Raw genomic sequence first — 20,383 nt, forward strand, 5'->3', positions numbered from 1 at the left:
TTTGACAATGCTCAATACAGTTGGTCTACTCAGTATTTTTGGTAAGACAACATTGATACAAGACTGAAACAAAACAGATTTATTCATTTAAAAAAAAATCCTTTTGACATTCCAGTGTTTTTTGTTTTCCATTTTCTACCAAAAGAAAGACTGGGTGGGTATCAGGTGAGATGACATTCCAGATTGTCAACCACTTCTCTGCACATCAACATAAGTTCTACTCAGTCCACTAACAGCCTCTAGAGAGGGTCGATCCATCCGGGGATTTGGGCACGAGTCGTCCAAAGGTCATCTTTAGAGGGGTGTGTTTTGTAGGAGGATCAAACTGTTGCTCCCCTTCCATCCATGTGTTGTTTTAAAGAAGGAATAGCTAAACAACCTACAAATCAAACTAAGCCAAAGCATATACTTCAATATTAGTCAGTCTGCTGCCTGCATTGGATAGTCTTTCAGTGCCCCCTGGTGGTCGTGGCACAAAACATCTGCTAGTTTTGTCTGCCTCGCTCGGGGTCGTACAACAGTACTAATGAACGTTGCAGATAAACGTCATGACTTGACATGATTCCTCGCTCTACACAGCGCATTTTATCTGAACGTTCCACAATGCTACTGAACATACCCGTGATGTCTGTCTGATACAAGTCTCTCCCTGCTTGGTGTAGGTCTAGCTGTCAGTTAAAATGCCATAGCAACAGAGCCACATTTTTGGTATATAGTTACATACACTGACAGTTTTGGTTGGTGAAATTAATTATGTGGCGATTCAGCGCAGCTCATAACCGTTGACAAGATAGGGGAGAGATCGACTCGGTCTTTTCTACAACAAAGGACATCAACACATTTCCCATCTTCATTGCAATCTGACAGGTTGGTTATCTTGTCTCCTTTGCATTTAGATATCTTAACTTTGGGTTTTAGCCGTTGTCAGAACCGTTTCATATAGTTCTACCCGTTTATTCAGAGAAATGACTGTCAGGTTTCTCTCCTACGGTGTTAACGAACCATCCACTCTGTTGTAGGTGTTAGCTAAACCAGGCGAGCTACACGCACCGACACAGAATTCAAAAATAAGCGTTTGCAAATACATTTTAGGTACTGTATGTATTTTCCGATTCATTATAATCTTGTCCCGTGATTGCTTTTTTTATTTGGCTTTCAAACCAAATTAAAAACAAATAAAAAAGACCAGTGGAAAAAATAAAGCAAACACAACGACCAAGTTGAAAAGGAGTTTGGGATGAGGACTGAAATCAGACAGGCATTGATTGGTGGGGAGCAGGGAGATGAATTAACCAAGAGTGCACCACACCCAGAGGTACACACCTCCGGTACTCCAGGGCTGTCTTCATTTCTCCCCAGCTCTTTACTGACCCATTCAGTCACTGGTTGCCCGTAAAAGAGTGCACACAGCTGGCTTCTCAGGTTACTGGCTGAAAGGCAAGGCCTGAAATCACTGGAGTTGTGCACTCCCGCAAGACCGAGTTGGCCCCAGCGTTCAGCTTTCCTTGCGTGTACAATTCGTTAACAACCGTCTTTGTTCAGCTGTCCTTTGTTTTCATACAGTAAGCTAAGCACCATCTCCACCCCATTTGTTCTTATGAGCAGAGGAGTGTGATTGACAAGTGTCCATGTTTGGGCACCCAGATCAGGCTTGGGGAGTGAGGAGTCCAACATGGAAAAAAGGAGGAGTATATATTCTAATCTAACTGGGCTTCACCATGGAAACAGACTGGAGAAAAGAAAGAAAACGACCTACGGGGGGGGTAGCTTATATTTCATTCACGTTCAGTCAAGGAGTTGATGTTCTGTCTGCAGACTATGTACAATCAATTATTGTAGTTCTAAAATTGCTTATTTTGTTTGTCTATCTGTTGTTGTAGTATCTTTGAGGAGCTTCTCTGTGATGGTATCACAAACTGTGGTTCTGTGCTGAGCGAGAGCAGTGATGGTTCTCAGGGTGAGAAATGGCGGGAGGGAGAGGAGAATCCTGTGTGATAATAAAGACACCCAGACCGGGGGATATGTGGGAAAGGAGAGGGAAGGGGGTGAAGTGAAAGAGAGGGTGTGTTGGTGGCAGGCAGCTCTCCTTTGAGACGAGCAAGGGGAGAAGGCTTTGGATGTGGGTGGAGTTAGACGATAAATGGTGACAGTATAATGGTGATAGTTGGGTATGAAGATGTTGATTGAAGAGGGATGGTTGATGCAGGTCAGATCTTGAGGCTCTTCAGCGAATCGGCTCTCTTCCTCAGTAGATCTCCCAGCTCCTGCAGCGAGCCAAGATAACTACTCTGAACCTTGTCCATGGCTGCCCTCGTAAACCCACACTCCTCCTGGGAGCGAGAGAGGGAAAGACAGGGTAGAGGTATAGATTGTCAGAAAAATAAGAACAGAAAGAAGCATGTTTTGAACTAAGCCAATGCTTAAGCACAAATCAATAATTCATACATACACGCCTAACACTACCAACCTGTGTCTGTGAGTATCCCTCTTCCAGGGTGAGTGCTGCTAGTTTGAGGGCCGTCAGGCTGGCCTCCTGCCCCTTCACGTGATCCAGAGCCTGGGTCACAACACCCTGCAGGCTGCCTGTCCACTCCTGGAAGCCACACAGCACCACTGGCTGTAGGGGCAGAGGGCTACTGCGTGAATGGCTATGGTGTATTGTGAATAAACGAAGAAAATACATGTAAATGCTTAAACTGCCTTTTGGGGAGGGGGGGTGGGGTTTCTGTTAAAACGATAACATTTTCATAAAATGCAAATTAACAATGCAGCTGTGCTGCTGCCAGCATCGGGTTGGGTTTCATGGTAAGTCCCTTTCAGATGGTGAAGCGTTGCACTTGTACTACCATTACTGTATCTCAATTTCACCTCGCCAAGTGAGCATTTCGTTCACATTTAACTTCTCAAAGTATTGCCATACACAACCTGGTCTCTGAGCATTTTGCATTATTCTGTATATAAATCCGACACACTCCATTTAGTGTGATATGTTATGTTTATTATGGTATGTATTCATTTGTGGATGTCCATCACCCATTTCGTATGATATGTTCTGAATTACAATTTGTATTATAGTTACAGATTTCCGAAAGGAAAAATATTTTACGAATTCTAGCTAGGTGGCTTAAGTAATCAATCGTCTTATGTAACCATCATACTAAATTGAGTGTCCCAGATTTATATTTACTATGTTACGTCTAGACTATGAGACCAGGCTGCCATACAGGACTTCAATGCTATTTCTTGCCTGTCTCTGACATTTCCCCAACTATTAATGATGATGAGGTACTGGTGGAGAGTAGACTCCACGTCCGAATCCATTTCTGTGTAAAGAATCGATTCCACTAGTAACTGACTCCTAAGTACTTCCGAAAACACAAACTTCTGAGAACACAAAGCATCTTTCATAGCAAGCTAGTGAGGGCAGAAGAGAGAAGGGGGGGGGGGCACTGTATAGGCATGTCAGCCACCAGGCAGACAGTCAGAACCGTGCACTAGACCTATCTATCGGTAATTAAAAGCTGTATCTCACAATCTCTTGGCTTGCATGTGTCTCGCGACTTCAGTAAAGCAGGGCCTATCATCAATGAATAGGCATGGATATTGTACACGCAACAGACCGAAGATTGAACACACTCGCATCATTAGCGAAGAGAAAGAGCAGGAGTGTAATAATTAGTCCAAACAGTGGCAAAACGTTTTGCCAATAAAACAAGAGTTTCTATTGGACAAATGCAGGTAGGTCCTGCCTCAATTTGCTTCCGTATAAGAATGGGCGTAATAAATATGGAAAAAATTCACCAAAAGTAGCCCAAAGTTCTATGTAAATTCCACAACTTTCCCCAGAACTTTATAGCCTTTCGTCTCGAAAATAATACGTTGTTTTCTGATGACTGAAATGCTATTTTAGTTTTGCGGGGGGGGACTAAATAACATTGATTTTCGAAAAGGGTCGCCGGGGGATAAAGGTGAGGTAGTAACGGAGTACCATGGCGCTGCTGCTGTCCTTCTTCTTCTTCTTCTTCTTCTGTAGGCTGGACTTGAGCGGTCGCAGTACGCTGGCAGAGTAACTGGCCACCCACAGCACCACACACACCGTCTGACCAGGACACACACACACACCATTGCATGTTTTATATGATAATACATGTACATTTTAGTGATGTATTACTTGTGTATGTCTAGCGTGACTATAAGTGTAGTACACTGACCTCCACGAAGAAGACCAGCGTTTCTAATAGGGAGGGTCGGGTCGTCAATCTGCCGTCTTTCATCTCCAACACTTCTCCTTTACATCTGGATAACATCTCTGGGGAAAGAGACGAGGGGAGCGAGGGGCACAGATCAGCATGGGGGAATAAGAATGACCCACTAGTGATACCTCGACTAGAGACCTGAAGCTATGACATCTCCTGTGGCTGATTAGACAGTCATTATTACCATGGACAGGTTGATCATCTTTAATAAAGATATCTGTGACGGTGTACCTTGGAGCTGTGCTACTGACGATTTGAAGGCGTTGCAGATCTGGGTTTGGAGTTCCGTCGAGTCGTCTGGAGAGAGAAACTGAATAAAGAGCATGACAAAGACCTCCCTCCTTTCTCCTCTTCCCCTCTCCGCTACTCCCTTCTCCACCCACTCTCCCTCCCTCCATCTCCTTCCCAGTCCTGCTGCTCCTGTAGATGGTTGGAGGCAAGTGGTAGGGGACCCTACATCCCTCTCTCTCTCCACCCCCTCCCCTCCCCTCATCTCCCTGTCTTACCCAGTCCAGTGGTCTCTAGTTCTCGTAGAGTCAGTGATAGTTGCAGAGCAGAGGCCTGACAGTGACAGCTGCCACTAGACAGAGCAGAGGCCAGGCGGGAGGAGGGAGGCCCCAGGAACGGGTACTGGAACAACACAACAACAGTTAGTGGTCCTGTGTGGCTCAGTTGGTAAGAGCACGGCGCTACCAATTTCAGGGTCGTGGGTATGATTCCTGCTGGGGCCACCCATATGAACATGTAGGCACTGATGTAAGTCGCTTTGGATGAAAGCGTCTGCTAAATAGCATACATTACTTTATATAAACTGAGTGGTTCAAGCCCTGAATGCTGATTGGCCCACATGGTATATCATGTATACCACGGGTATGACAAAACATTTATTTGTAATGCTCTAATTACATTGGTAACCAGTTTATAATAGCAATAGGGCACCTCTGGTGTTTGTGGTATAAGGCCAATATACCACGGATAAGGGCAGTAACAGCCCTTAGCTGTGGTATACTGGCCATATACCAGACCTCCTCAGGCCTTATTGCTTAAATATATTAGTGTGTGTACCTGTGTCTGTTTCTCTGTGATCTGGGCAGCGGTCTCAAGTGTCTGATCTAGCTGGGAGAGTAGGGTCTGGAGGGTGGAGCTTTTGGCCGATATACCATTCTCATTGGTCTTATCAGAGTTCCGTGGCGAGGGGGCGTGTCCGAGCAGAGCCAATGAGGCGAGGAGGCGGAGTGTGAGAGAGCGAACCTTCAACCAGACGGACTCCTCTTCTAGAGACAGACGACGATGCTCCTCAGTCAGCTCCCTGGAACACACACACACACACACAATTAACTGTGTTCATTTTATATGCAGAAGGACTAAGAAGCTCAGTTCAGGTGACTTTTAAAAGGCCATTCTACTCCGAAACGAATGTAAATGTAATTATAATGACACTATATAAAATCTCCATAAATGAGTCCAATAAAATACTGGTAAAATGATTTGTTAATACAATGATTTGAACATATTGGACCATGCATATAGCCTGTGCATGGTCCATAAGGGACCGAGTGGCGCAGCGGTCTAAGGTGCTAGAGGCGTCACTACAGACCCGTGTTTGATCCACAACCGGCCGTGATCGGGAGTCCCATAGGGCAGCGTCTGGGTGAGGGGAGGGTTTGGCAGAGGTATGCTGCCATTGTAATTAAGAATAGGTATCTTAACTGACGTGCCTAGTTAAATAAAGGTTCAATTCAAAATAGAAGAAATCCTTATCACCTGTAGCCCAACAGAGCAGCATAGTGGCTAGAAATAAATAGGCTGAAGCATGGGGTTCTCCATCTGTATTTACCTCACTGAGCTAATCATTAGCTAGATCCTAAATGGCATCTTTTAACTAACCAGCATCATATTGATGAATTTGATGCCCCACAAAACTGGCATAAACAGTGACAATAATGCAGGCGTACCTGTTAGGGTAACTTGGCAGTAAAACGCCACCCGGAGTAACACCCCAACTGCCTGTTCTTCTCAAAGAAACCCCTTCACACCCCCCCCTCTCATCGCAATGTAAGTCACTCCCAAAAATGGGATGGTGGATGTTGTTTTGACCCGTGTTCCTTTCAGCCCCTCTCCTCTATCCACTCACAACTAATTACCACGTGGGAACATGCGTAACCATGCCGCTGCTAAAATACTGCAGTTCGCGCAATATTTAGGAGTTGATAAATAAAGTAGGACTGGAAAGCTGCGAGGCCCCTTACTTTCACAACGGCCATTAGAATGGCTGTTTTCCCAGTGATTTACACGATGAACTGTTGAGCATTGACTTGTCAGAATGCATCTTTCCCTCCCTATGGCACTCGCAACTACAATCTGCCTTGAGAGGAATATACATCTCTCCTAGAACGCACCACACGATGACTAGGTAAATAGATCAACTGTTCAACTATGGGTTTGTCTGTTTGTTCCATTCATTGCTTGTTGTGTTTGCAGAGGAACAGTCTGTGGACTGTTTAAGCATCTTCGGGGATATTTCTTCATGTTCCATATTTGTGGCGTGGCTGCAATGATTTTGCCGTGGGCACGGCGCCAAAGCTACAGGATGACGGCAGAAAAGTGGATATAAGTCCTTGTTATATGTGTGTGTGTGTGTGTGTACCTGTCCTTGGGGTCCCAGCTGACGAGGACAGTCAGGTCTCTGTTGTCTCTCATGTTGTCCCAGGGAATATCATCTTCCTCAGGACACACACCCATCGCCTTCACACTCTCCTCCAGACTCAATGTGCTGGAACAAAACAGGAATATGTTACAGGTGTGTGCGTGTGTGTGTGTGTGTGTGTGTGTGTGTGTGTGTGTGTGTGTGTGTGTGTGCGTGTGCGTATGCGTGCGTGGGTACTAACACGTCAGCCTCGGTGTACAGGTCCAGTAACATCCTCTCTGTGCGGACCTGAGCGAAGTGCAACGATTGGTTGAGCCGGGTTCTAAACGCTATGAATTCTGGGATCTTCTCAAACGCTCCATACTTATAGGCCTGGATGATGTACTCGGAGGTCTGGGGGAGAAGAGACGAGGAAAGAGGACCGAGGTGAGAGAAAAAACTCGGGGAAGTGTCACCAGAATATATGACATATTTAAGGACGTATTTAGATGCGACGGGGACTCACATCTTTCTGGTTGGAGTGGAAAAACCTGAGGGAGAAGTTACAGGACTGGGAGGCTGCAGCAAACTGCCCCAACGACCCTGCATAACGAGTTAACAGATACCTGGGAGAGAGGAGAGAATATAAGGACCAGTGCATTGAGTATGGTAACCGTATTGTGTGGTGATGTGTTCGTACTATAAACCCACCCTATGGTGTCATGCTGCACATGCTTGGCATCCAGGCTGGAGTAGAGGTCCACTACGGGCTGGAAGGCTCCCAGGCGACAGAAGAGCAGCAGCAGCAGTAGTTTGAACTGGGCGTTGGAGGGACTGAAGGACAAGCCCTCCTCTAACACGCCGAGACACTGCCACAGCATGTTCTCATCGCCTAACAACGCACAGACACAAATGTATGTTTGCATGTTGACGAACGACCGGAGACAGCGAGAGTAGGAGGCGGAGAGGGAGAGTAGGCGAGAGAGAAAGAGTGTACGTCGAGTGAGAGGGCAGAGAGAAAGCGAGAGAGACGACTCACCAGTTTCTGTCCAGAGGTCGACGTAGACGTGGGCGGCCATGAGACAGTACATGTCAGAGAACTGGAGCTCTGTCTTCAGACACGACTTCCCTGTTATACACACACTAACTACAGTCAGACTCAAACCATTCATCTGTCTTCACAAAATTGTCATTGCATCTCTTCCTGCAGTTAAGTTAGATGCATAAAATGTTGGATAGACTGAAAGACGGAGAGGGAAGGATGAAGATGGATTAGAGACATATCGAGGAACGGATGCCCTTACCAAATTGCAGCCCACATAGTGGTAGTGAGAGCGAGAGAGAGAGGGGTGCTGCTGTTCTTACCAAATTGTAGTCCGTGGTGGTAGTGGGCTTTGAGTTCTGTGATGAGGCGTAGTTTGCCCTCTGTGTCCAGAGCATGTTGCAGTCCCAGCGCCCGGCTCAGCTGACACACACACAGGTGTCTCTGCAATGCCTTCGTGTCCCCCGGAAACCCAAAGCCATCCTCACCCACCTCCCCCAACGGAACCAACTCCCCCAGACGCTTTTTAAACTACAGGGAGGAGGAAGGAGAGAGAACAGGAGAGGAGGGAAATAGATATGGTATTGAAATCATGAAGGGCTTGGTTGGTTGACCAACTGCTATTCTGCAGGTGAGAGTGTGTGTGTGTACCTGTGAGCGTTGCTCAGGAGGAAGAAGGTGTAGGTATATCTTCAGATCAGTAATGCAGCAGGGTTTGTCTCCAAACTTCCCAAAAAACTGAACCATCAACTCCAACGGGTCACCTGAAGACCAACAGCCAATAGAAACAGTCAACGCAAACAGCCAAGGAAACTGGTGTGTGTGTGTGTGTGTGTGTGTGTGTGTGTGTGTGTGTGTGTGTGTGTGTGTGTGTGTGTGTGTGTGTGTGTGTGTGTGTGTGTGTGTGTGTGTGTGTGTGTGTGTGTGTGTGTGTGTGTGTGTGTGTGTGTGTGTGTGTGTGTGTGTGTGTACCTAGCTCTTTCTCATCTGGGCAGCCCCTCTGTCTCAGTCTGTGTATGAGTTCCAGGCAGGCCAGGTAAGGCCCTCTGAGAGGACGCGACTCCTTCTTGTCTTGCTCCTCCATCCTGTCCACCACAAACTTCACTGCCTCTGCCACCGTGGTCTGCACTGGGCCCTCCACACAGCTGGAGGAAGAAGGGAGGGACAAAGTGAGAGAGGGTCAGATCAGTTTGTCTTGTCTTACATGACATCGTAAAGCATTCATCAAGAGGAATAGTCTAGTCAGCTACTATATAAACTTTTCTCACTCACACAGACACACACACAGTACTCACTGCTCTCCTTCCTCAGGCTGGCTCCAGGACTTGTCCATCAGGTGGAAGAGAGAGTCAAAATAGGAGAGATAGAACTGCCAATCATCAGGACTAGAGAGGAGAGAGAGAAAGAAGAGAAGAGAGAGAGGAGAAAGGAGAGGAGCGAGAGAGGAGGCAAAATGAGAGAAAATGAGAGGAGGGAGAGAAAGGAGAGAGAGAAAAGAAAGAAGAGAAGAGAAAGGAGAGGAGAGAAAGGAAAGAAGAGAAGAGAAAGGAGAGAAGAAAGGAGAGGAGAGAGGAGAAAGGAGAGAAGAGAAATGAAAGGAGAGGAGAGAAATGAAATAGAAGAGAAATGAGAGACGAGAAATGAAAGGAGAGAAGAGAAAGGAAAGAAGAGAAAGGGGAGAAGAGAAAGGAAATAAGAGAAGAGAAAGGAGAGGAGAGAAAGGAGAGAAGAGAAAAGAAAGAAGAGAAGAGAAAGGAGAGGAGAGAAAGGAAATAAGAGAAGAGAAAGGAGAGAGGAGAGAGAGAAAGGAGAGAAGAGAAAGGAAAGAAGAGAAAGGAGAGAAAGAAAGAAGAGAAGAGAAAGGAGAGAAGAAAGGAGAGGAGAGAGGAGAGAGAGAAAGGAAAGAAGATAAAGGAGAGAAGAGAAAGGAGAGGAGAAAGGAAAGAAGAGAAAGGAAAGAAGAGAAGAGAAAGGAGAGAAGAGAAATGAAATAAGAGAAGAGAAAGGAGAGAAGAGAAATGAAATAAGAGAAAGGAGAGAAGAGAAATGAAATAAGAGAAGAGAAAGGAGAGAAGAGAAGAGAAGGAGAGAAGAGAAAGGAAAGAAGAGAAAGGAAATAAGAGAAGAGAAAGGAGAAGAGAAAGGAGAGAGAGAAACGAGAGAAGAGAAGAGAAAGGAGAGAAAGGAAAGAAGAGAAGAGAAATGAGAGAAAGGAAAGAAGAGAAGAGAAAGGAGAGAAGAGAAAGGAGGAGAAAGGAGAAAGGAGAGAGAGAAAGGAAAGAAGAGAAAGGAGAGAGAGGAAAGAAGAGAAGAGAACGGAGAGGAGAAAGGAAAGAGAAAGGAAAGAATAGAAGAGAAAGGAGAGAAGGAGAGAAGAGAAATGAGAGAAGAGAAGAGAAGAGAAAGGAGAGAAGAGAAAGGAGAGAAGAGAAGAGAAAGGAAAGAAGAGAAGAGAAAGGAAAGAAGAGAAGAGAAGAGAAAGGAGAGGAGAGAGAGAAAGGAGAGAAGAGAAAAGAAAGGAGAGGAGAAAGGAAAGAAGAGAAAGGAGAGAGAGAAAGGAGAGAAGAGAAAGGAGAGAAGAAAGGAGAGAAGAGAAAGGAGAGAAGAAAGGAAAGAAGAGAAATGAAATAAGAGAAGAGAAAGGAGAGGAGAGAGGAGAGAAAGGAGAGAAGAGAAAGGAAAGGAGATGAGAAAGGAAAGAAGAAGAGAAAGGAGAGAAAGGAGAAGAGAAGAGATGAGAAAGGAGAGAGAGAAAAGAGAAGAGATGAGAAAGGAGAGATGAGAAAGGAAAGAAGAGAAGAGAAAGGAGAGAGAGAAAGGAGAGAAGAGAAGAGAAAGGAAAGAAGAGAAGAGAAAGGAGAGAAGAGAAAGGAAAGAAGAGAAAGGAGAGAGAGAAAGGAAAGGAGAGAAAGGAGAGAAGAGAAAGGAAAGAAGAGAAGAAAGGAGAGGAGAAAGGAGAGAAGAGAGGAGAAAGAAGAGAAGAGAGAGAGGAGAAAGGAGAAAGGAGAGGAGAAATGATAGAAGAGAGGAGAAAGGAGAGAGGAGACAGGTGAGGAGAGGAGAACGGAAGAAAGATTGGGAGTTAGTGTGGGAGAGTTTTAAGACACAGAAATGCTGAATGCGCATAAATGTGACTATTTATCGGAATATGTGTGTGGGTTCTCACTTTTTGAGCAGCAGCTTGTAGGACAGAGCGTTGCATTCAGGCCAGAGCTGCAGTCGTTGGTACATCATCATACACTTATTCTCTCTGCTCCGCAACTCACTGGTCAACTTCTCTATGGAAGCATGCACATAAACAGAATGAGTAGAAAGACATGAATAATTCACAACCTACAAGCTGCACAGATCCTCTCTCTGGGTCTCTAACACACACACAATCTCTGTTCTGCGTACACACACACACACCACTCTTACCTCCCAGTGGACCGCGGACCACGTCAAGAGCCTCCACACACTTCCCCAGTCGCTCCAGGATCATAAAGTACAGCTGCACCTCAGCCTCAGCCTCGATCTTCTCCTCCTTCACCATCTTCTCCACCATGCGCTCAGCCAGGGGCAGGAACATGGTCTGGGCCAGCTTCTCATCCTGCGCAGAGATGGCCTGAAACACACAGAGCAATGACACACATGCAAGCAAACCACCACCCATGGTCACACGTACAGACTCACACATACAAAGTCATACACACAGAGTGAGTCACCCACACAGTGTCACACACACAGAATTACACATACATACTCAGTCACACAAGCTATATACACTCAGTCTCCAGTGTATTAGGTACAGCCATCTAGTACAGGGCCTGACTCCCCTTTGCATCCAGGACTGCCTGAATTCTTCGGGGCGTGGCGTTCAATCATTGCTCATTTGGTATCAAGGGACCTAACGTGTGCCAGGAAAACATTCCCCGCAACAGTTCCCCACCACCACCAGCCTGTATCGTTGACACCAGGCAGGATGGGGCCATGGACTCCTGACTCTGTCATCAGTATGACGCAACAGGAAATGGGATTCGTCGGACCAGGCAATGATTTTCAACTCCTCCATTGTCCAGTGTTGGTGATCTTGTGCCCACTGGAGCCGCTTCTTCTTGTTTTCATCTGATAGGAGTGGAACCCGGTGTGATCGTCTGCTGCAATAGCCCATCTGTGACAAGGACAGACGAGGTGTGCATTCCGAGACGATGTTCTGCGCACCACTTTTGTACTGCGCTTTTATTTGTCGGTTTGTGGCCCACCTGTTTGCTTGCACTATTCTTGTCATTCTCCTTTGACTTCTCTTGTCAATGAGCTGTTTACTCCCACAGGACTGACGCTGACTGGATGTTTTCGTTTGTTGCACCATTCTCTGTAAACCTTAGACAATGCAGTGCGTGAAAGGCCCAGGAAGGTGGACGTTTCTGAGATACTGGATGCGGTCGCTTAGGTCACTCGTTTTGCCCATTCTAACGTACAATGGAACAGTAACTGAATGCATTGATCCCAGTCTGCCTGCTTTATAAAGAAAGCCACAGCCACCTGACTCACTGTCGGTAGGAGCAATCCATTTCTGTGAATTAATAAACTGGCCACTGGGTATATATACAGTTGAAGTCGGACATTTACATACACTTACGTTGGAGTCATTAAAACTTGTTTTTCAACCACTCCACAAATTTCTTGTCAACAAAACTATAGTTTTGGCAAGTCAGTTAAGGACATTTACTTTGTGCATGAGACAAGTCATTTTGACTTATTTCACTTATAATTCATTGTATCACAATTCCAGTGGGTCAGAAGTTTACATATACTAAGTTGACTGTGCTTTAAACAGCTTGGAAAATTCCAGAAAATGATGTCATGGCTTTAGAAGCTTCTGATAGGCTAAATGACATAATTTGAGTCAATTGGGGGTGTACCTGTGGATGTATTTCAAGGTCTACCTTCAAACTCAGTGCCTCTTCGCTTGACATCATGGGAAACTCAAAAGAAAACAGCCAAGACCTCAGAAAAAAAATTGTTGACCTCCACAAGTCTGGTTCATCCTTTGGGAGCAATTTCCAAATGCCTGAAAGTACCAGGTTCATCTGTACAAACAATAGTATGCAAGTATAAACACCATGGGACCACGCAGCCGTCATACCGTTCAGGAAGGAGATGCGTTCTGTCTCCTACAGGGGAACGTACTTTGGTGCGAAAAGTGCAAATCAATCCCAGAACAATAGCAAAGGATCTTGTGAACATGCTGGAGGAAACAGGCACAAAAGTATCTATATCCACAGTAAAACGAGTCCTATATCAAACATAACCTGAAAGGCCGCTCAGCAAGGAAGAAGCAACTGCTCCAAAACCGCCAGAAAAAGCCAGACTACAGTTTGCAACTGCAGATGGGGACAAAGATTGTACATTTTGGAGAAATGTCCTCTGGTCTGATGAAACAGAAATATAATTGTATGGCCATAATGACCACCATTATGTTTGGAGGAAAAAGGGGGAGTCTTGCAAGCCGAAGAACACCATCCCAACCGTGAAGCACGGGGGTAGCAGCATCATGTTGTGGGGGTGCTTTGCTGCAGGAGGGACTGGTGCACTTCACAAAATAGATGGCATCATGAGGGAGTAAAAATTACGTGGATATATTGAAGAAACATCTCAAAACATCAGTCAGGAAGTTAAAGCTTGGACGCAAATAGGTCTTCCAAATGGAGAATGACCCCAAACATACTTCCAAAGTTGTGGCAAAATGGCTTAAGGACAACAAAGTCAAGGCATTGGAGAGGCCATCACAAAGCACTGACCTCAATCCTATAGAAAATTTGTGGGCCGAACTGAAAACGCGTGTGCGAGCATGGAAGCCTACAAACCTGACTCAGTTACACCAGCTCTGTCAGGAGGAATGGGCCAAAATTCACCCAACTTATTGTGGGAAGCTTGTGGAAAGCTACCCAAAACGTTTGACCCAAGTTAAACAATTTAAAGGCAATGCTACCAAGTACTAATTGAGTGTGTGCAAACTTCTGACCCACTGGGAATGTGATGAAAGAAATAAAAGCTGAAATAAATCACTCTCTACTATTATTCTGACATTTCACATTCTTAAAATAAAGTGGTGACCCTAAGTGACCTAAGACAGGGATTTTTTACTATGATTAAATGTCAGGAATTGTGAAAAACTGAGTTTAAATGTATTTGGCTAAGATGTATGTAAACTTCCGACTTCAACTGTATAGTAAGAGACCATGCCTACCTGCATGACAAGACTCATGACAGACCAGAAGTAGTAGGGGTTCTTAGGAACGATCTTATACAAAGCCATCCCTGCCTACAGCCAGAGAGAAAGAGAGACATTAGATAGAACTACACAAAATACATGAATTACTGTGGCACAATACATCATTTGTTCACATGTTATTACTGTGTGTGTGTTCTGACCTGCTGCATCTTCTTGTACTCCCCAACGCGGGCGTAGGCCATGAACAGGTGAGAGTGATACTCCTCGCTGAGGGGAACCTTCTTCACCGCAGCTTCATACAGCTTAGTCACCAACTCAGCTACAGAGGGAGAGGAGGGGGAGAGTCAACAGCGCCACAGCATCGAAAAGATCATATAGAGAGTTCTCTCTCTCTGTGTGTGTGTGTGTGTGTGTGTGTGTGTGTGTGTGTGTGTGTGTGTGTGTGTGTGTGTGTGTGTGTGTGTGTGTGTGTGTGTGTGTGTGTGTGTGTGTGTGTGTGTGTGTGTACTCACGGTGGTGCATCTCTCGGTACAGTATAGTGAGAGCCTGTAGTGAGTTGTCGTCGGTAGGTTCCAGGGTGGCCACCTCCTGGGCCAGGCTAAACGCCTCATCTTGCTTCCCTGTTCGCTGCAGACCGATGGCCTTCAACACCTGGGGAGAGGGAGATCTGCCTCAGTAACATGCCATCATCATCATCATAGGGGTGGGGAGTAGAGGTTAGTGGTAGGGTTTGAGGTAGGGGCCTATGGGGTCAGTTTTGAACAACTCTGGGCTCCATCTTGGGCCCTAAATACAGCCCAGAGCCAGAGTCCCACCCACCTTTGCACAATGCAGGTCCTTGTGTTTCTTCAGCAGTTTGTCAGCCTGCTGGATCGCCATCTTATTGTTGCCATTGTCCAAGTAGTCTGATGGGAGATGACATCACAGCATCAGTCAACCTACTCCATACAGTACATAGTATGACGCACACGCCCACACCCAGTTAAGTCCCACACAAAGGGCAAATGAGCTATTCCTTCTATTTCTCTACAAACCATTCACAGAGTCCTAAGATGCCGCAGCATCCACAGTTTTTTTATAGACCGGCACAGATTTCAATAATTCAACCAAAGCCAGTCTCAGGCTCTAAAAGGAGTTTCTAAAATGGCATTTTTAAGATGTATGAATTACATGACAACAACAATAACACAGTAACTGGGAGAGGTGGAGAAAGAGTTATGGCCCTGATGTTTAGAAGACGACAAAAAAAACAAGAGAGGAGTAAATTTCTAAAACCAGCTGAGACTGCAGCACTCTGATACTGCCTGTCTGATAAACTAAACCTGAAAATACACTCTGTGGTGTGTGTGCACGTGTTTATGTGGTTCACTATGTGTACTGTCTTGAGTGGAGGTGTTTGGGCATGTGTGTATTTGTGGGAGTGCCCAAGAGTGTGACGAGATTAGAATGTCTATTTGTATGACCGATCGACAGTGTCTGTGTATTCGGTCTCTGACCTCTGCCATTGTTTGCGACCTTGATACACACAACTGTCTCTCACCGTGGTCCTCCCGTGGATCACAGCAGAGCACACAAGCACACACACAGTCCCTTTACCAGCACTAGCTTGGAGTCTAGGCTTCTAGACAGCTGGGTGCCAAAATTAACCCTGCCAGACAGACACACACAGTGTTCTACACTATGTCATCAGCCCAAACGGCAGCTAGGCCATAATCATTGTGTCTCGTGTTGGCCATTACGGTTTCCCACTCTTCATGAACCAAGTTCTCCAAGATCAGTGCCAACGTATATACAGTATCTAGACCCATATAGCAGGTCTATTTTTCATTGTGTGCCCACTCACTGACAGCATCTGTCACGTGATGATAATCAACTCTACATGGTTTTAGCAGAGCTTTTGAGGAAAGAGAAAAGTTGAGAGAAAACAGAAGCCTCAACAATGGTGAGTGTTTATTATAGCAATCATTGATATAAATCTAACTGGATCTAGTTATCTGTATGATGGAACACGTCACTAGAATGTAATCGAATGGCCAAAAACAGAGGCTAACGTTGCAGCATCAACACAACCAGGCCTATCAAGTTAGCCAACTTTAATCCTCTTATGCCCATCTGACACATAACGTTACCGTTAACTAGCTATGATCACTGATCTGATCACCTAAAATCAGCAAAATGAGGCACGAAATGAAACACACCCGCTAATAATGCAAGTTAACCAGCTAGCTAACGTTGGCATCACAGATCACAACCATGAACACTTTGTCTTGCCCCTGTGGCTGCATTTTCTAGCGAGCTGAGCTAGCTCGGACGTTAAAATGTATCCGATCAATTTGTGTAACTAATAATACACCCCGATGTACTGTATCTGAACAACTAGCTACCTAGCTAGCTAACAGAACTATTTGCAATGCGGTTCAGATTCATCTCGGTTTCTGCATACTAACATGGCTGGCTAGCTAGCTTATTAGGTAGCTTACCGGTAACTAGCTAGCTGTCAAATATAGGAGACCTGAACTTTACGAGTGAGAGAGACTGATCGTTGAAGCTCTTTTGGGGTTTCGTTTAAAGCAAAGCTGTCTCATTGTGCGCTATTGGTGGGCAAACGGTCTGCAGCTGTGCGCTGTCAGAATTGTGCTGACATCCACTCAAGGTGCACTGTCATTCAGCACTGCAGGCGAATTGAGAACGGGGCTAAGACTTCGGGGGCCGCGGTACTGCCCACCGAGTCCCAGACACAAGGTACTGACCAGACGACCTCTCCAGTAGGTCGATAAACACTGACAAAACATTTAACCAGACAGAGATTAGCTGCTTTTCTGCGAATTGTTACCGTAAATGGGTCTGAGTCTCCTGTCGTTAGGGTCTTGCACATGGCCTCTCGCCGCCATGTTGGAGGTTACCAGGGTATATGGCCGAGCATGCGCAGTCGCGTCAAACAGGCAGGGATTTTTCTTCTTCTTTGAGGTTTATTGGCAGACTACACTCATAAAGTGTATTGCCGCCACCTACTGTACGGGGTAGTAAAATATCCCCCAAAACAAATTCCTACTGAACTACCAAAAATAAAAAATACTAACCAAAAGTCATGCTACTTCTTCTGTTAAAATCCAATCTGACAGACAGGAATTAAAAGCGGGAGTAGGATTTCAGTAGAATTCAACTGAATTTTCAATAAATTCAAAACAGTTTATGAAAAATAAATGTTACAATACAGTCTAAGTATGTCTGTCAACTGCCATTAGCCCATATTGACTGACATGTTATCATTTGAAAATATCAGACTGTTATTTCTTTCATCCAGTTCACAATGACACGTGCCTGTTGTGTTAAGCTGTGCCACTAGGAGTTTATTTTAGTTTATTAGGATCCCCATTAGCTATTGCACATGCAGCAGCAACTCTTCTTGGGGTCCACATAAAACGTACAAATAAATGTCAAAATACAGAACAGTTATAGACAAGGACTTTCAATAAATAAATGAACTATAAATACATGAAACAATAATAATACAAAATAAGAGTTATATATTGGAAAGACACCAAGAGATAAAAATATATATATATATATATACTATTTACACACTATTCATACATATTCATATTATATACAGTTAAATTAGACCTTTGGAAAGAGGAGAGGTGCTGTGATACAATTTGTTGGGTTTTTTAAAATCTGTTTTTTAAAGCGAAACTTTTTCCTGAGTAACCTCTGGTGGCAGAGCATTCCACGATGACATGCTCTCTCTATACATAACTGAGAGACGCATAACACAGTGAAGAAACCCATAACAGTGTGTCTTGTGGGGTATGTACTGTATGTCTGTTTGAAGTGTATGCAAATAGATTATACCTGTGATTAGGCATTTTCAACACAGAAATGTTTCTTAAAAAGATTAGAGGAGAAGTTGTACATTTCTCCTCAACCATGAAAGACTATCATGCATGTTTATGATGTTAGTTCTGTGTGTGCAGTTAAGCGCAGGGTGTGTTGCTTTGTTTTGAGCCAGCTGCAGCTTTGCTAGGTCTTTCTTTGCTGCACCTGACCCCATTATCGGATCACTCTTGCCCTTGGTCTATCAAACCCCTCCGACTCACCTGTTCTAGAGATACAAAATATTTCAGATTAGACCAGAACTATAATTTAAAATGTCTCCAAGAAAATGTAATTGATCACAATATTAGTGATCTACCGATCTGCGTTAAAGGGTGACGTCTTAAAGTGGCAAACAGCAGTTGTAACAATAACAAAGCACATTCCCCGCCACTGTTTTGCTAAAAAGCTGAGGGGTGGGGCTGAAGATACGCAACCACTCAAATTCACAGACAGGGCTAAGAATGCAAGGACCGGCCATTCGTTATATCGAAATTTTAGTTTAACCATGTTGATGCTATACAGTGTTTGTTTGTGTTTACATTGTTTAAAAACATTGGTACAAAACAAGCTTACATTTTGGGTTCTAATGGGGTACGACAGTTGAACTAGGTTAATGAGGCATTTCTAAGTTATATTCTTCAAGAATCAATGGGTACATATCAATGGTTTATATGTCAAAAAAAATATTTAGCAACTGCAGATTGCCACTTTAACTAAACTCCAGATCACTTGAAATGATCCCCACTCCCGTCCTTACCAGTAATGTACTGTACTAGTTCACAGCTGTTTTGAACGTGGCAATAGTCCGCCACAGTGGACATGTCATAATACCCATAAAAACATAGAAATTGTTGCAATAGTTTTTCCACCATTCATTTTTATTTTATTTTATAACAAATGTAAATTAATTGTGCGTCTGGTGTAGGCTTCCCTTGGCGTGATTTTTGATAGCTGTGTAATTCTCTCTCGGACAAGGTCAGTTTTATCAATATATTCGCCTCAATTTACTCAAAAAAAATAGCTATGGTAATTATTGATACAAATTACCTTGTCTGGGATTGTCATGGTAAGCCTACACGAAATACAGACCTTACATAAAGTAGTTCTAAAATCCCTGATGGAAAAATGAATGGTGAAAAAAAGATTGCAACCATTTCCGGGTTTTATGATTCATAGTGGAACTAATGCCCCCTTCAAAACAATTGGGAACTCGGAAATCTCCGACTTCCGAGCGTTCAAAAAAACTTGGAAAAGACTAGATCCGACTGGAAAAAATAGATATGAAAGTCATCCAACTGGGGCCTCTTCTAGAGCTCCGACTTTCCAACCTGATTATCACTGACCACATTATTTGACCTTTTATTTTTCCGAGTTCACAGTTGTGTATTGACACGCCTGGTGCCCAAATTGATTCAATTTGTCGCGCAGTGAGAGTCGAGTGGATACCAACGGATTCGGTTCAGTCTATCGTCCAGAGGAGGTCTTCCCAACTAACCAGTTTATGCTTGTGGCTACACTATCTAGCTACTTTCCGTTCCTTACTGCGACAAACGAGAGGGAAGGATACTGCTTCATGTTGTTTTGTTGTCGACTTGCAGTGCAAATTCTCCCAATTGAATAGTAGATTGTATCATTGTGGCTGTCCTTTATAATATTTTCCTCTGCCCATATATAAACGTCTATAAACAACAACTTAAAGGTACATGGTCAATCCGCCGTCTGCATTGGCCGTGCAGCATTTACGGTGATAAGGTCTCTGCATAAGTCAGGAAGCATTTACGGTGATATGGCCTCTGCAGAAGCCAGGGCATTCATACTTCTTGTGCTTCACAGTGCAGCGCAGAGCTGTGTCAAGGAAGTGAGTTTGTTTGTTCAGGACCTCCCGCCCTCACCTACCACAAACCAATCATGTCAATGCTGAGCTATATGGAGACTCCACATAGTTAGAACTTTTGAGAGGCGCACACGATGCCCTACGAGCTCATTGGCCTCTGCATCCACCAGAGGCTCAGCAATTTCACCACAGCATCCATATGGCGCCTCCTTCCACATTTTACTGATCAAGCATAAATTGGCTCTAACAGATGCACACAAACATCAAGGTGGCTTTCCGATGGTTACAACCAATATTGGTAGTTATTTCTCGTTTGGGCTGCTATCCTACTCAAAATAAAATCAAGTTGTACGGGAAAAAAATGCATATATTGGCACCCCTGTGTCTTGAACTCACAGGTAGCTAAGATCATTGGGCCAGTAACTGGTTTTTCACCAAGACGACGAGGTGAAATATCTGTTGATGTGCTCTTGAGCAAGGCACTTAACCCTATAAGTGCTCCTGTAAATTGCCCTAGAGAAGAGCATCTGCTAAA

The 20,383-nt window shown here is 44.5% G+C and overlaps 1 protein-coding gene across 1 annotated transcript; it reads right to left on the minus strand.

The window, feature by feature from the left end:
* Window positions 1-64: 64 nt before the first annotated feature.
* Window positions 65-17,078, minus strand: LOC135517728 (N-alpha-acetyltransferase 25, NatB auxiliary subunit-like). The gene is made up of 23 exons (XM_064942287.1): window positions 16,972-17,078; window positions 14,958-15,043; window positions 14,651-14,789; window positions 14,339-14,457; window positions 14,154-14,228; window positions 11,342-11,528; window positions 11,091-11,202; window positions 9,220-9,309; window positions 8,897-9,069; window positions 8,576-8,688; window positions 8,248-8,455; window positions 7,922-8,011; window positions 7,594-7,774; window positions 7,409-7,508; window positions 7,145-7,296; window positions 6,904-7,029; window positions 5,322-5,565; window positions 4,763-4,886; window positions 4,488-4,553; window positions 4,212-4,309; window positions 3,989-4,099; window positions 2,468-2,617; window positions 65-2,330 (listed from the first exon to the last, which is right to left on the minus strand). The coding sequence occupies exons 1-23, from the start codon at window positions 17,027-17,029 to the stop codon at window positions 2,208-2,210; spliced, it is 2,925 nt and encodes a 974-aa protein (XP_064798359.1). The 5' UTR covers window positions 17,030-17,078; the 3' UTR covers window positions 65-2,207.
* Window positions 17,079-20,383: the final 3,305 nt, after the last annotated feature.

This window comes from Oncorhynchus masou, chromosome 28 (assembly GCF_036934945.1).
Source record: "Oncorhynchus masou masou isolate Uvic2021 chromosome 28, UVic_Omas_1.1, whole genome shotgun sequence".
NCBI classification, from domain to species: domain Eukaryota; kingdom Metazoa; phylum Chordata; class Actinopteri; order Salmoniformes; family Salmonidae; genus Oncorhynchus; species Oncorhynchus masou.

Coding starts and splice junctions, on each gene's coding strand:
- LOC135517728 (XM_064942287.1), bottom strand. CDS start 17,029: ATGGCGGCGAGAGGCCATGTGCAAGACCCTAACGACAGGAGACTCAGA. Junction 14,790..14,957: donor AGGACCTGCATTGTGCAAAG/GTGGGTGGGACT, acceptor CCCTCTCCCCAG/GTGTTGAAGGCCATCGGTCT. Junction 5,566..6,903: donor AGCTGGGACCCCAAGGACAG/GTACACACACAC, acceptor TGTGTGTTCCAG/GGAGCTGACTGAGGAGCATC.